General features: G+C 46.1%; 1 protein-coding gene across 1 annotated transcript; it reads right to left on the reverse strand.

The window, feature by feature from the left end:
- Positions 1 to 422: 422 nt before the first annotated feature.
- LOC143683824 (glutathione S-transferase theta-1-like) lies at positions 423 to 8,561 on the reverse strand. Its single transcript, XM_077160208.1, has 5 exons — positions 8,347 to 8,561; positions 6,753 to 6,840; positions 4,466 to 4,616; positions 1,330 to 1,506; positions 423 to 1,158 (listed from the first exon to the last, which is right to left on the reverse strand). Exons 1-5 carry the CDS (start codon positions 8,456 to 8,458, stop codon positions 964 to 966), a joined length of 723 nt encoding a protein of 240 aa, XP_077016323.1. The 5' UTR covers positions 8,459 to 8,561; the 3' UTR covers positions 423 to 963.
- Positions 8,562 to 15,903: the final 7,342 nt, after the last annotated feature.

Consider the following 15,903-nt stretch of genomic DNA (forward strand, 5'->3'; position numbering starts at 1 on the left):
TCCCCCGCAGCTGCCAGAATATTCTTTCCAAAGCGCAATCTGAGTGCACCCTTTCTGTTTACACTTTCCACCAGGCACCTACGCCTGGCACTTGAAACGCCAGGGTGCTGGGCAGCTGGCGGGGAGACCTGCCTTTTGGATGACTTCCTCCGGATCAGTTCCTCAGGGACAGACAGAGGTGAGATGTGACTATGCTTGATGTCCCAGCGGAGCTGAGCTGGGCTAATAAATCACTTTCTCCAAGGACCAAAAGGCTAAAGGGCATGCGTTCATTTAGTTCTTGGGAGCTGTGGTGGGTGGGGAGGGTGGGTACAGACCTTTTTTTTTGTTTTAAAGCGACTTTACTGAGATACAGTCACATCCCGTACACCCATCTAGAGTGTACAAGCACTGTCTTCTAGTATACCCAGAGTTGCACAATCACCACAATCAATTATAGAACATTTCCACCCTGAAAAGGGTCCACTATGTTTTATGTTATAAAGCCCCACGTGTTACCCTCTAGCTTTTCTACTAGTGACATCCGCGACCCTAAACTTTCCCTTTCAACCCCAATCGCACCCACTTAGGATGGTAATGTGCTCCCATCACCTCCATCCATTTGCAAATATTTACAATCAACCAGATTACTTATTCTGCACAAACTAAGCATCAGCTGTAGGGAAAGGGCTCTTCTGATTAGAGAACAAGCCGAGGGCCAGGAAGGAAAGATCGATGCTGCCAGAAGCCAAGACTCAGCCTGAGCCCAGGTTTATTGCCCACACTGAAAATGGAATAGCAGGGGTTAAAGCAAACAAGCTCTGCCTGTGCCCTGGAGTAGCCCAGGGCTGTTGTGATTTTTGGGGCAGCTTAGGAGGAGGCCGGTGGGGGCAGGGTGCTGGTTTGGGGACCAGAGGGGCAGCAGGGCCTGGGAAAGTCACCCCTCCTGTCTGGAGGGCAGCGCGGGGCGTGGTCGGGGGGCCCTCAGTGGATAAGGGCCAGCACCCGTGGCAGCAGCTTCTCCTTTACGGCAGGAGGCGCTGGAGGAAAGTCCTTGGCCTTCAAGATGGCCTCATTGGCCTCCCGGAACAGGTCTTCCCCCACTGCCACCTCCACGCGCTGGCGCCATGCGGCCAGCTTGGGGTGGCCTTCGAAGACAGGGCAGCCGGCGCCCACGGGCTGTGATGGGACAAGGGGTGGGAAGGGCAGAGGGGTGAGGCCAAACAGAGGGTAGCATCTCTAGGTCTTGGGGACACAGAGTGACAGATGGGGGGCTTCCCCACGTAAGCACGGTCCCACAGCCAGACAGGGACAACATGGGCCCCACCCCCACCCCCCCAGAACACTCACATGCATCAGCTCCGAGATGGCCACCAGGTCAGCCAGGGAGATGTGGGCCCCAGCCAGGAACGCCTTGTCCTGGAGGAACTTGTCCTCGAGCAGCTGCAGGGCGGCCTCCAATTCAGCCAGTGTGGCCGCCAGCCTCTCAGGGGTCACCGGCTCCCCCAGGAACATGGGGAGCATGAGCTGGTGGGTGATCAGGCAAAGACAGGGTGCCAGAAGGCAAGCCCACCCCCCCGCTCATCCCCACCCTCCTTGGAGCTTCTCCCTGGTCCGTGGGCATCTTTCTTCCAGGACTTGTCTGGACCTGCAGGGAAATTCCCAGGGGACTCACGCCTTCCCCAGAAACGACCCTGCTCGGTGATCTCCAATTCGCTGGGTCTTGGGGATATCAGCTAGAATGGCTCAGGAGACATACCCAATATAACCTCATCCTGCAGCTGCATTTTTTGGGGGAGGTCTGGCTTGGGATCTGTCTTCCTAAAGGTATTTTATAATCCCTTTCCCCCCTGAGTATAAAATCAGCCCAACCGAACCGTGGCTGGAAAGTTACACCATTTGTTTTCTTTTGCTTTGCTTTATTAGAGCAGCTGCTGGTTTGAAAAAACAAAAAAATCATGCAGAAGGTACAGGGTTTAAAGGGGTACCTTTTTTATAATGGATGAAAGAATATTAATTGTAACTATACTGTTAAGTATTATCCACAGTAGGGTTCATTCTATCTGTTGTACCCCAGCCGCTTTGTGCTCACCACCTGAACCTGGCATTCCTGCTGGGGAGAAGAGGTCCCCTGAAGCGACACCTGCCCCACCTCCCTGGCTCAGGCCAACAGCCTGTCTCCATTCCCCTCCTGTTCCCATTTGGCGGTTCCAAAGCTCTTAGGTGCTGTAAATGGGTTCTTGTTACCTCTTAAATATAAAATATGATAACAGGGGGATAAAAACATTCTGACGTGTTCACATCGAGTGATAACATAAAGCAAGTTAAAAATGAATTAATTACTGAAACCTATAACTAATCGTGCTGTGCTTTGAAATTATTGCTTTTTTGTATGTATGTTATTTTTCATTAAAAAAAGTCAATTTTGGCAATAAAAATATGTATATTTATTTCTTCTAACCTCCTATATCCTGGAGCAGCTAGAAGGAAAAATCTGAGAGGATGGTATGGCAGCCCATGACAAAATCTGGGATCTGTCCTGTAACTACTTGTTGAAGACTGCTCTGAAAATGATGGCTTTTTTCTTTCTTTGCTTTGTATATATGTTATATGATACAATTTAAGAAGTTTTAAAAAAATGAATGAATTAGATCGATAAGAGCAAAATGGAAAAATCCAAAGCACACAAGGCCAAGTGAAAAATGTGAGTGGCAGAATAATGTAAGCCTAAAAGCATTTATATGAACTATTAATGTGTTTATGTCATCATGCATAAAATTGTGACTTGGAAAGGTGCAACCTGAATCCCAGAGTATGCTGGCTTCTCAGGAAGGAGAGGAGGAAACAAAGAGGTCTTTTGACTTTTGTTCTCTAATGTTGCTTTTTTTTTTTTACAAGAAATGAGGTGACACAAAACAATAAAACCCACGACCCACGATTATCTATACACTTTTCTGGATTTTAAAGCACAAGGAGTGGCTGGGGGTGTGCACGGATGATTCAGTGGTAGAATTCTCACCCGCCATACAGGAGACCCAGGTTCGATTCCCAGCCCATGCACTCCCCCCCAACCCCCCCCCAAAAAAACAAATTGTGCTGCAATAATGGGACAGTCACATGGAAAAAGAATGAAATGTGACCTCCACCACACAGCATGCAAAAAAACCCAAAAAACAAAAAACAAGAAGTGAAGTTTCTGATTACAAACAATGTATTGACAGTCACAATGTATTATGTACCCCATAACAATGGCACTGGAAAGAAAATAATTGTGTTTTTCTTCAAAGCCACCAAAAGAAGAGTGGAATTTTGTTTTTTAAGGGAAAAAGGAAGAAAGGAAGGGAGGGAGGGAGAGAGAGAAGGGAGGCACAAGTTGAAATGGGGCTGGTCCTAAGTGAGAAAGTGTTGTAAATATAAAGTACATACTGGTTTTTGAAGACTTCGTATAAAACAAATAATGTAAAATATTTAATGAACAGTTACATATTGATTTCATGTTGATATGGGTAATATTTCTAACATAGAGGGTTAAGCCAAATGTATTAATTTTACCTGTCTCTTTTTTTTACTTTTTTCAGTGTGGCCGCTAAAAAAATTATGACACGTATGATTCACTTTATATTTCCATTGCCCAACCCTGGCTTAAATGAACTCAATGCCAAAGGGACGTGGACCCCTCCAAGGCCCGTCTTTCCCGGGGCCCAGAGAGGCAGGCCTTTTCTCACTCGGCAGCACTGGAGCTGGGGATGGGAGAACGAGGGGCAGGGCTGAAAGGCAGGGCGCAACCTTAGAGTTTTGGGTCATAGTTAGAGCTAAGATTCCAAAACCCTGCTGGAATGAGCAACCTGTTCCTCTCATACTCAGTATCTTGGAAAACAGAGATGATCTGAAACCAGAGATACACTGGAACTAATGACAGCTGGCACCCAGCCCAACTCCTGATTAGCCAGAAGAGATTAGCTCTCATCTGGGCTTCCTAACCCAGGACAGTACAAGCCCTTCCTGGAGTTATTTATTATTTCGGTCCATCTCTAATCTTCTTTTATACGCATTGCCCAGCACACAACAAATAAACTGCATGACATGCAAACAAGCAGGAAAATGTGACTCATAACTGAGAGGCAGAGGGATAAAACAATCGCTACAAACAGAACCACAGAGGACCGGGTGTTGGAATTGGCCAGAAATGACCTTTCAATAGCGACCATAACTGTAATAAAGACTTTAGAAGAAGAGATGGATGACATGAGTGAACAGTGGAGAAGTTCAGCAGAGAAATGCAAACTCTTCACAAAGAGCCAAATGGAAATTCTAGACCTGGGAGATACAGTATTAAAATAAAGAATTCAGGCTTAAATAAATGGACAACCTGGGCGCAGCAGAAGAAAGAGCGAGTAGATGGGTCCATCGGAAGTATCTAAAGCGAAAAGAATGCCAGGGTGCCTTCTGCCCTCACCCCACTTCCCACCTCCCGGGTTTGTCTTACCTTATGCCATAGGGCTCGGAGGCAACTTTTCCGCAGGGTCGTGTGCTGCCAGGCCAGGTACTCGTCCACGCGGGCGCGGGCCTGCAGGTCCTGGGGGTACCAGTGATCGGGGACCTTGTACTTGCGGGTCAGGTAGAGCAGGATGGCCACGCTGTTGGGGGAGGAGGGGACACGGCATGATGGGCGTGGGAAAGGGCCTCGTGCAATGCTGCACACTGCGTGCCTTCTACAGTCTTCCTGACAATCTGCCAAGGATGTGCATCTTGTTTTCCAGATAAGGAAGCCCGGCTTAGGAAGATGAAAGGATGGACCTCAGAGTCCTCAGCAGAGCTAAGAGTCCTTCCCAGGCTAATGCCCAAACTTGTCCTCCCACCCCACCCCCACCCCCCCCCCACCCCCGCCAAGCAAAAAAATCCCACGGCAGAGTTTCCTCCCAAGGGTTCAGAGCTGGTTTCTGCTCAGGGATACAGAGAGAGCTTTCCAAAGGAGGTGGCACCAAAGCTCAGCCTTAAGGAAGTCAATGCTTGCCAGTTTGCATCCACTCCCATCGCATGCCTCAAATCGTCTGATTGTTTTTTATTTAATATTTTTATTTGAGGAAACAAACAATACACTTAGAGCCACCAAAGATGGATATCTTCATTTGTTTATCCATAGGCACATTTAAATAAAGTAGGCAAATAATCATCATAAAACCTGTGTTTGCACAGTAAGTTTCATAACCCAATTTAAAATGAAGGCAGTAAGAAAAACAGCTACAAACTCAGATAGCAGAGTTTCTTAAATTCTCAATATTAAACACTAACTTAAATGCCGCTTGATCAGCTGCCAAAACCCTGAATGTTCTCAACATATCAAGTAGGAAGTTATTACAGGTATCAACGTTGCTATAGTAATGAACTATGTTACTAAACATTTTCCTGATTTCAGGAAAATATGAGGATACAAATGTTTTTACAATTAACATATGAGTATCGTAACCACCTACAATGGATATCTTAGTTAGCTTATACACAGGCACATCTAAATAAAATATCTAAACAATCATCGGAGACCCTGTTTGTACAATACGTTTCAGAAACCAATTTCAAATCAAAGCAAGGAAGGAAAAAAAAATCTACAGATACAGCTATCAGAGCATCTTTGAGTCTAAATTTTAAACACTATCTTAAAAACCACTTGATTAACGATAAAAACTGTGTGCGTTCCCAAAATACAAATAGCCAATTTTTAATAAGGGTTTGTGTGTCATTTGCTGGTTCTTGAAGTCGTTCTCTCTCCAGGAATAAGCCCCTATCTAAACCAACTGGGAAAGTTCTGGTCCCCTGTGCATTTTGCAGGATATAAGGGGAGATTCCCTAAAGGGGCCTGGAGCTGGCAGGTTACCAAGGATATGTGAATTTGGGACCACAGGGAAGTTTTTAAGAACGTGGGGCACCCCACTGGCTGGGCACCCCAATCTTAAGTTGCCTCTGACGTTATTTTTCTTGTCTATAAAAAATAGAGGGGTTAGTCTAACCAGGACCATTCCAGGCAATCCTAAAGAACACCTAGGGCAATATGTAAGATTCTACAAAGGCTCCATGCACGAGGGTAACTTTCCAGAAACATACAAATTCCAGATGGGTCCCTGGACCAGATAAATCCTGAAACCCAGAGGGCCCAGCCTCTCCAGAACATCAGATAGTTCCATCTCCCTACCCCATATTAGTGACAGCCCCTTCCAAAGTGAAAAAGTTAGAATGCCCATAGCTCAAATACCCCTAGAGAGTGGGAGAAAGATCAAAGGTGATGGTGGAGTTACACAGAGAAAGTAGGGTTTAACAAATGAGTATGAGTGCTGAGTCATTATATTGCTATTTCTTTCAGTCTCTAGTATCTAAGAGCAGCTAGAAGTAAAAACCTAAAATTGTGGCATTGTAACCCGTACCAAACTCTGAAATCTGTTCAACTAATTGTTGTGCTGTGCTTTGAAATGTATCACTTTTTTGTATATCGGCTATTTTTCACAAAAATGAAAAAAAAGTCGATTGTGATGATAAAAAATATATATATTCCTTCTAGCCTCCTATATTCTGGAGCAGCTAGAAGGAAATATCTGAGAGGATGGTATGGCAGCCCATGACAAACTCTGGGATCTGTCCTGTAACTACTTGTTGATGAGTGCTTTGAAAACGACTGGTTTTTCATTTCTTTACTCTGTATATATGCTACACTATACAATAAAAAAAGTCCAAAAAAAAAAAATTGAGGGGTTAGGACAGGCTGGCTCCAGGGTTCTGCTTACCTCTCGTTCAAAATGAAGTCCGTATCCTTCAGAACCGGTACCTTCATCAAGGGGCTCAACTGGACAAAAGTGCAGCTGAACTGCTCACCTGTGGAAAAGCCCAGCATGGACAGAGGGGAAGGGACTGCTGAGCCCTCCCTGGTCCCGTGCCCGGTCCCTGGCTTCCCCCCCACCACCCCGGCATGGCCAAGGTGCAGTGGGGGGCCACACGGCAGGGAGGGTGGGGTGCTGCTCTCCCAGAGCTCCCAGGGGCAGGGCCAGGCCTTGCCCACCAGCTTCACACGCTCAAACTTGGAGGTCCCAAGCTGCAGAGGCAGGGGGTTGGTGAGGCTGAGTGGTGCCCTGGTCTCCTCCAGCAACTGCCTCCCCCACTCCCCATCCCCCAGCAGTGATCTCAGACAAGTGGCCCTTTCCTGGGATCTATTTCCTTGCAGCAGCTTCCACTGGCCCCTCTGTGTCCCCACCCCAGCCCTGGGGACACAGCTCTGACCCTTGCCTTAGGACCCCACGGAAGCCCCTGGAAGCTACAGCCCAGTGTCCTTGGTCTCTTCTTGAACTCACCCATTTTGTTTGTCTCAGGGCTCACCGCCACCCTGCTCAATAGTCCTCAGTAGCTCCCTATGACCCCAGGATCAGGTGGAACACCCTCAAAGCCATGCAGGATCCTCAAGTACACCTGCTACCCTCCCTCCAGACTGATCTATTCCTCTCCTGGGGACTCCCTGCCCTCCTCTCTGGGTGAGACCCACCTCCCCTGCACCCTTTTATTTGACGAGCCCGGCGTGGGCGTCCCTTTGTCCACCCCCGGACCCTCTCCCCTGCTGGATCTTGCCCAACCAGTGGTGTCCCTTGGGGGGGAAGCCTCAGAGCCAGCCATGCAAACAAACCCCACTGCTTAGGGTGCAGGGCATTCATCCAGCCACCCCCTACCCCCACCCACCCAGGTCCCTTTCTGCTCCCCAGCACGCCAGAGTTGGTGCTGGCAGCTCCTGTAGCCCAAGGAAGCTCACCCCTGCCTGCCCCGCTTCCCCACCCCCCCCACTCCCCCCCCCCACACACACACACCCGCTTCCTAGCAAGAAGAGAAGAAAAAGGCAAAGCAGGAGGGGCAGAGGGAGGAAGGGGGGGCAGACAGGATCACGCTGGAAGCTGGGGCCCTGGGGCAATGCCTTGAATCACCTGACCGTCCCAGGCTCCCCACTTCTGCCTTAGCCCCTCTCCTCCCATCCCCATCTCTTTTTTGGGGATACCCCCTACCCCCATCAGGTTGCACCCCCTTCTCTTTGCCAAGCTTCTCCTCTGCTCTTCATGCCCTCCCTCCTTTCTTCGCCTAAAGTGGAGACTGGTCGTCCATTCCAGGAGACCTCAGAGTTTGGGAGAGGCAGGCGTCGCGGGGTGGGGAGGGGACTGGCGGTAGGGGACGAGGGTCCTGGATTTCCAGTCCCCCTGGTGGCTCGCTTTTCTCAGCCTGGTCTCCCACTCACAAAGGGAGTGGCGCGGGGAGGGCTCCCCCTAGGGCGTGTGCGCCCCTCCACCACCCCGACCCCGCACTCTCGATAATTCTCGGTTCCCTAGCCCCGAAGCCAGGCGGCACCTTTGAGCAGCTCCACGGCGCGCAGCTCGAAGGGGATACCATTCTTCTTGGCGAAGATGTAGACGGCCCGGCAGGGCTGCGACAGCAGGTCCAGGTACAGCTCCAGCCCCATGGTGGGGACCCGGGGTATGGCTCGGGGCGCGGGACGCAGCAGCAGCAGCAGCAGCAGCGCGACAGGACGCGGGGACGCGGGGCTCCCAGGACGCCTCCGCCGGGGCCCGGGGCCAATCGCCGGCGCAGCCAGCGAGGGCGGGGCGGGGCGGGGGGAGGGGGACCGAGGGGCGGGGACGTCCCCAATCCCAGCCCCGCACGGGGACACGCCCTGCCTCCATCCCTCCGTACTCCGGGGCGCAGGAGTGGGGTGGGGAGGGGAAGAGTGCTGGGAGAAGGGGTAGGGTGCTGGAAGAGGGGGCCCCAGCTTCAGGGTCCTTTGAGCAAAGGAGTTGACATGAATGGGCTCATCATCTAAAGTTGACATCTTTTCCCGGCAGGAAATTCTGTGGGCGCCGCCTGGCTGATGAGAAGAGAGGTTCAGCCATGTCAGGTGTTCAGCCCCCAACCCAGACACAGCTCCTACCTCCCTAACAGTCAACAGATGGGCCACTGGGGGGTCCCAGGGAAGAGGTTTGATTGTTGCAGGATGCAAATTACAATTACGATCATTACAATGAGTAGCTACTATTAAGTACTGTTATTCCCATTTTCCCAATGGGGAAACTGAGGCATAGAGTGCTGTGAATCCAGGAGTTCTGGCTCCAGCGTCCATGCTCTTAGCCGGACACCCCAGTGAGTGGTAACATTGCAGGGCTTATGTTCAGCGTTGTGTTGTTGTTGTCACACTTCATTCCAACTGCATTCCTTGTGGGTTTGTTCCTTCCCTTCTCCAGGCCTGTTTCCCCCACCTTTGAGGGTGCCAGGGCCCTTGTGAGGCCACGACTCTGGACTCACCTTGACCTAAGCCCAGACCTGTCCCTTGCCATCCACACCCTGCTGGGGACAGCTGCAGGCCAGCCAAATGTTATTAGTGTCAGATGTCATTTTCTAAAAGAAATCCAATTGAAATGCGCCAGCTGGAGCATAAAGTTGTCTACAAAGTGAGGAACATTTCCGTAAAGAAAGTAAAGGGTTGGTAATGTTTTCTTTGACTGAAAATTAAAAATGAAGGGAAGATAGGGAGAAATCCAGATTTCCACGTTTAAGTTATAAAAAGGAGCTAAACAACCAGAGAGCACAACTGCCCACCCCCTCTAGTTGATCCCAATTGATGCCCCGGGGAGTGGCTGGTCTACACTGGCCCCCAGCTCACCCCCAGCCTTGCAGGTTCAAAACCTCATTTGGAAAAACTGGGTAGACTGAAATACTAGTGGTCAATGAGAGGGAGGGGTAGGAGGTATGGGATGCATGGGTTTTTTCTATTTTCTTTTTATTTCTTTTTTCTGGAGTGGTGCAAATGTTCTAAAAATGATCTGGTGAAGAATATACAACCATATGATGATATTTTGAGCCACTGACAGTATACTTATATAGATTGTATGATGGGTGAAGATATCACAATAAAATCTTATACAAAAGAAACAAAACACCTCACTTTGTACATGTCTCAGAATTAATCACTTTCTCCGGAGGACCTCCATTCCCCTATACCAATTCCCAAGAGACTGATGGATTTATTAATTTATATAAACAAAGATAAAAGCCATTAAACAGAAAGCTGCCGACCATTGTCCAGTGCCCTCTCTGCAGTGCAGACCCACTGACAGCCTGATGGGGGCAGAATGAGAGCAAAGGGTTCCAGACCACCTCAGCAAGACGTCTTCCAATCGAGAGCTTGGAGAAGACCTTCTGTATTAGTTATCTATCGCTCCCTAAATCACCACAAATTTAGAGGCTTAAAACAACACGCATTTGTTATCTCACAGCTTCTGTGGCTGTGTAAGACTAAGGGCCATGGCTTCTTGCTAGCTACCTACTGGAGACGCTCTCAGCTCCTTGCAACCTCTCGGCATGGTCCCTTGCTTCTTCAAAGCCAGCAAGGGAGAGAATCTCTGGAGACAGTTTGCTAGCAAGATGGTGCCTCGGAGAATGAGGTCATCTCAGAAGTGACATTCCATCACCTTTTGCTATATTCTGTTGCTTAAAAGTGAGTCACAGTTCCCAGCCAAGATAAAGGGGAGATTGGAATATGGGATCATGGGGTCACCTTCCAAGGACAGGTGGCTTTTGGGGTGTGCAGTCTTTGTAGGTGCACAGGACCCTGCCTCTTAGAAGGGCTCTGTGCTTGATCTAATGCTTTGCTATTGTCGTCTTGAAATTCTTCATTTTTGAACAAGGCCCTGCATTTACATTTGTAGTTGGTCCTGTGCAAGGAGTCTGGACAGCTCACAAAGGTGAAACTAAACTCATGTTCTCAGGACAGGGATGGGGCTGTCCCAACAGTAGCTGCTCCCCAGTCCCCAACTGTTTTCATTTCCTTGGCTGCTCAAGCAAATACCATCCAATGAGCTGGCTTCAATACTGGGAATTTATTGGCTCAAGGTTTTGAAGTTAAGAGAAAGTCCAAGTCAAGTCAACATCAAGGTGATGCTTTCTCCCCAAAGACTGAGGTTCTGCGGCTGACTCCTGGTGATCCTTGGTCCTTGGTTTGTCACACAGTCTTGCATATGGCAGCCTCTCCTGGCCTCTCCCTTCTCTTCTGGCTTCCATTGATGTCCAGCTTCTTACTTTCTCTGGCTTTCTCTCTTTTTCTGTCTGAATGTCATTTAGCTTATACAGGACTCCAGTAATAGGATAGAGACCCATCCTGAATGAGGTGGGCTATGCCTTAACTGAAGTAACCTCATCAGAAGGGCCTATATACAATGGGTCCACACCCACAGGAATGGATTACTTTACGGACATGTTTTTCTGGGGTACAGACAGCTCCAAACCGCCACACTCTCCTAAGGCCCCTTTCCCCATGGCATCTCATGTTCTCGAAATTTAAACTAATGCCATCTTTGGCAAGGAACATGAGTGTACCCACATTTCCTCAAGAAAAAGAAAAAAACATTTCCCCCATGGAAAAGCTTTGTGGCCTACCTACCTGGTTGCTCCTTAAATTGTGGTCCTTAACATGGAGGCAGCAGCGTTGCCCTTGAGCTTGTTAGCAATGCAGACGCTCAGGCCCCAGCCCATACCCCAGAGCCACCAAATCAGAATCTGCATCTGAACAAGAGCCCTGGGTGATTCTAATGCACTTCAAAGCACCCGAAGGGCTGTCCCAGAACACAGGCTGGGAGGGGGCCACTCTGCCCCTCTCAGAGATGCCAAAGCATTGTCCTATTTTGCCTCTTCCCTCTCTCCCAGGGTTTCCTTCTCATGCATGTCTGCCCTCGAGGCACCGTGACCTCTTGGCTCAGCTTCCACGGCCAAAGGTCTGATTCTCAGTATTTCCGAGTTAGATGCTGAGAAGCTGATTGGATCACCTTTGTGCCAGCCTGGGATAGGTAGCCAATCAGCGGCTAGAGGAAGATCACATGACATAAAACACGGCTGTCTCTTAAGCCCTGGATGCAGGGAAGGTACTTTTTCCAAGGGGGAGTTGGGAGAAAGTGAGTACGCCCAGCAGCAGCCATCTTATTCTGGATTCTGACCTCAGGCAGTCAGGACACACTTCTGTAGGCTATGGCCTAGGTCCCTTCTACTCTTGGCAGATAAGTGGTCCCCAGGTGCTGAAAACCAACACCCAACAGTCTTAGCACACTCCTCTTCAGCTCCTTCCCCAACCAAAGAAGCTACAGGGTTTAGTGCAATGAATCAACTGTGGGGCTGGGTGAAGAGCCCAGGGCAATGATAGGACTTGCCATGAGACAGCCCAATTGAAGGGTTTTTAGCTTTTCTTTATTTCAATTTTCTATATACAAGAAAATTGTCCTAGTTTGAATGCTGCCGGAATGTGATACACCTGAAGTGGAATGACTTTTAAAAAAGAGGAATTTATTAAGTTGCAGGCTCACAATTCTAAGGCCATTTAAATGTCCAAATGAAGGCACCGATGAGAGGTTACCTTCACTCAAGAAAGGCTGATGAAGTTTGGGGTTTGTCTTTCAGCTGGGAGGGCACATGGCAACATCTGCTAGCTTTTTCTCTCAGCTTCTTGATTCACGAAGCTTCCCCAGGGGCATTTTCCTTTGTCATCTCCAAAGGTCTCTGACTGTGTGGACTCTGTTGGTTCTGGTTGCTTTAAAGCTTTTCCTAAAATGGTTCCCTCTTAAAGGGCTCCAGTAAGCAACCCCATCTTGAATGGGTGGAGACACATCTCCATGGAAACCATCTAGTCAGAAGTTACCACCCACAATTGGGTGGGTCACATCTCCATGGAAACAGTAAAAAAGATCCCACCCAGCAATATGGAATGAGGATTAAAGGACATGACTCTTCTAGGGTACATAATAACTTCAAACTGGCACACATGTCATCAGCCAATATGGTGTTACTTCTTCCTTTCCAAGTAGATGCTTTTTGTTTTGTTTTGTATCTCTTTTTTCTTGTCTAATTGCCCTGTACCTTCAGTATAGTGTTCAAGATTAGCAGGGACAGTGGACATTCCTTCTTCCTGATCTTGGGGAAGCATTTGGTCTTTCACCATTAAGTATGATGCTTGCTGTAATTTTTTTTCACAGATGCCCCTAATCAGATTGAGGAAGTTTCTTCCTTAAGCTGTTGAGTGTTGTTGGGTTTTGGGAGGGATTTTTGTGTGTGTGTTAAATATAACAAAACATGCCATTTTAAGTGTGAACTTCAGTGGCATTAATTACATTCACATTGTTGTGCAACTATCCCCATGATGTCCAAAATTTTCCCATCACCCCGAATTGAAACTCTAGACCCACTAAGCAATGCCTCCCTCCCTTTCTTCCTTCCCCCCACCCCCCAGTAACCGCTAACCTACTTTCTCTGTGAATTTGCCTACCATAACATTGGAGTCATATAATATTGGTCCCTTTGTGTTGGCAGAATAATATTCCACTTTATGTATATAACATGTTTTGCTTATCCTGTCATCTGTCAATGAATACTTGGGTTGTTTTTAGTGTTTGCCTATTGTGAATAATGTAGCTATTAACATATCTGTTTGAGTTCTGTTTTCAATTCCTTTGGGTATAGATGGAGTAGAATCCCTGAGTCATACGGTAATTCTGTGTTTAGCTGTTGAGTATTTTTATCACCAAAGGTTGTTGTGTTTTGTCAAATACTTTTTTTTTTTTTTTGGTCTATTGAGATGACCTGTGGTTTTTGTCCTTCTATTAATACGGGGTATTATATTGTTTAGGATCTGTTGAGATTTTCTATTTCTTCTTGAGTTAGTCTTGATAGTCTGTGTGTTCCTGGGAATTTGTCCATTTCATCTACGTTATATAATCTGTTGGCACCCAGTTACTCACAGTATTTCCTTACAGTCTTTTTTTTGTTTGTTTATGTAAGATCACCAGTGATGTCCTTTCTTTCATTCCTGATACTAGTAATTTGCATCTTCTTTTTTTCTTAGTCAATCCAGTTACACACTTGTCAATTTTGTTGAACTTTTCAAAGAACCAATTTTTTCATTGATTTTCTCTATTGTTTTTCTATTCTCTATTTCCATATAATATTTATTATCTTTCCTTCTACTTCTTTTGGGTTTAGTTTGCTCTTCTTCTTCTAGTTTTTTAAGTGGAAAGTTAGGTTATTGATATGAGATCTTTTTAATATACACATTTACAACTATATACACTGCTTTAGCTGCAACCCAAAAGGTTCTCATTTTCATTTCATCTCAAAGTATTTTCAATTTCCTTTCTGATTCTTCTTTGATGCATTATTAAGAGTGCTTTAAAATTCCCACATAATTTCCCCACTCTACAGTTTCCTTATATTATTGATTTCTAATTTCATTCCATTGTATTCAGGGAACAGGCATTGAATGGTTCCAATCCTTTAAAATGTATTGGGACTTATTTCATGGCCTAACATAGGATCTATTCTGGAGGATGTTCCATGAGCACTGAAGAAGAAAGTTTATTCTGTTGTCACTGGATGGTGTCCCACAGACGTTAGGGCTAGTTGGGTTGTACTCTTCATGTCTTCTATTTCTTTGCTGAAATCTCTGCCTAACTATTTTAGCCATTGTTTAAAGTGGGGTATTGAAGTCTATATTATTATTGACAATTTACTCAAATTTAACCTTTAATTTTTAACTCAATTTTTATTGATTTATTCACACCCCCTATAATCCATCCAAAGTATATAATCAGTGGCTCACAGTATCAACACCTAGCTGTGTGATCACTATCATAATCAATTATAGAACAATTCCATTACTCCAAAAAGAAAATAACAAGTAGACATTAAAAAAAAGAAAACCCAAAACACTCATACCCTTTATCCCCCATTATTGACCCCTAGTATTTGTGTAGTACATTATTTACTGTTGACAAAAGAATATTAAGATGCAACTGTTAATCAAAGTCCATAGTCTGGTGGTACTTTCTCCCCATGTACCAATCTATTGTGAACTCTTTGTACAAGTGTCGTACCTATGTACTAGTTCATGAAAGAACTTATTTGTAGTGTTAATCATAAACATTGTCGACCACAAGGTGCAGTGTGTTATACCACCCATAGTTAATGTCTAACTTTCCTTTTGGTGACATACATGACTTTAAAAAAAAAAACCTTTCAACCATCTTCACCTAGTTTCAGCACTATTACTTATAATCCCATTAATGAGCTAATGTCACTTCTACCCATTTCCAAACACTTAAGTTCAACCTCATTAAAAATTCTGTACATATTAGGCAGCCACTCCCCATTCACTAGTCTTATTCCCTTAGTAACCTGTATCCTAAGCTTTATGATTATAAGTTTACATATTCCAATTAGTTCATATTAATGAAATCATACAATATTTATTCCTTCCATGTTTGACTTCTTTCACTCAGCATTATGCCTTTAAGGTTCACCCATGTTGTCACATCCTTCAGGACTTCATTCCTTCTTACTACTGAGTAATATGCCATCATATGCATATACTGCATTTTGTTGACCCATTCATCTATTAATGGACACTTGGATTGTTTCCATCTTTTGGCAATTGTGAATAATGCCACTATGAACATCAGTGTGCAAATATCTGTTCGAATCCCTGCTTTCCAATGTTCTGGGTATATTCTGGGTAGCAGAATTGCTGGCTTATAGGGCAACTCAATATCTAAGTTCTGAGGAACTGCCAAAATGTCTTCCATGGCAGCTCTACCATTTTACATTCCCACCAGCAGTGAATAAGTGTTCCTACTTCTCCACATCCTCTCCAACACTTGTAGTTTCGTGTTTAACAGTGGCTATTCTAATCAGTGTGAGATCACATTGTGTTCATTTGTATTTCCCTAATAGCTAGTGATATTGAGCATCTTTTGATGTGCATTTTAGCCATTTGTATTTCTTCTTTGGAAAAATGCCGATTCATATCTTTTGCCCATTTTAAATTTGGGTTGTCTTTTTTATTGTTGAGTTGGATTAACCTTCAATTTTTTTTTTCAT

The sequence above is a fragment of the Tamandua tetradactyla genome, chromosome 5 (assembly GCF_023851605.1).
Source record: "Tamandua tetradactyla isolate mTamTet1 chromosome 5, mTamTet1.pri, whole genome shotgun sequence".
Lineage (NCBI taxonomy): Eukaryota > Metazoa > Chordata > Mammalia > Pilosa > Myrmecophagidae > Tamandua > Tamandua tetradactyla.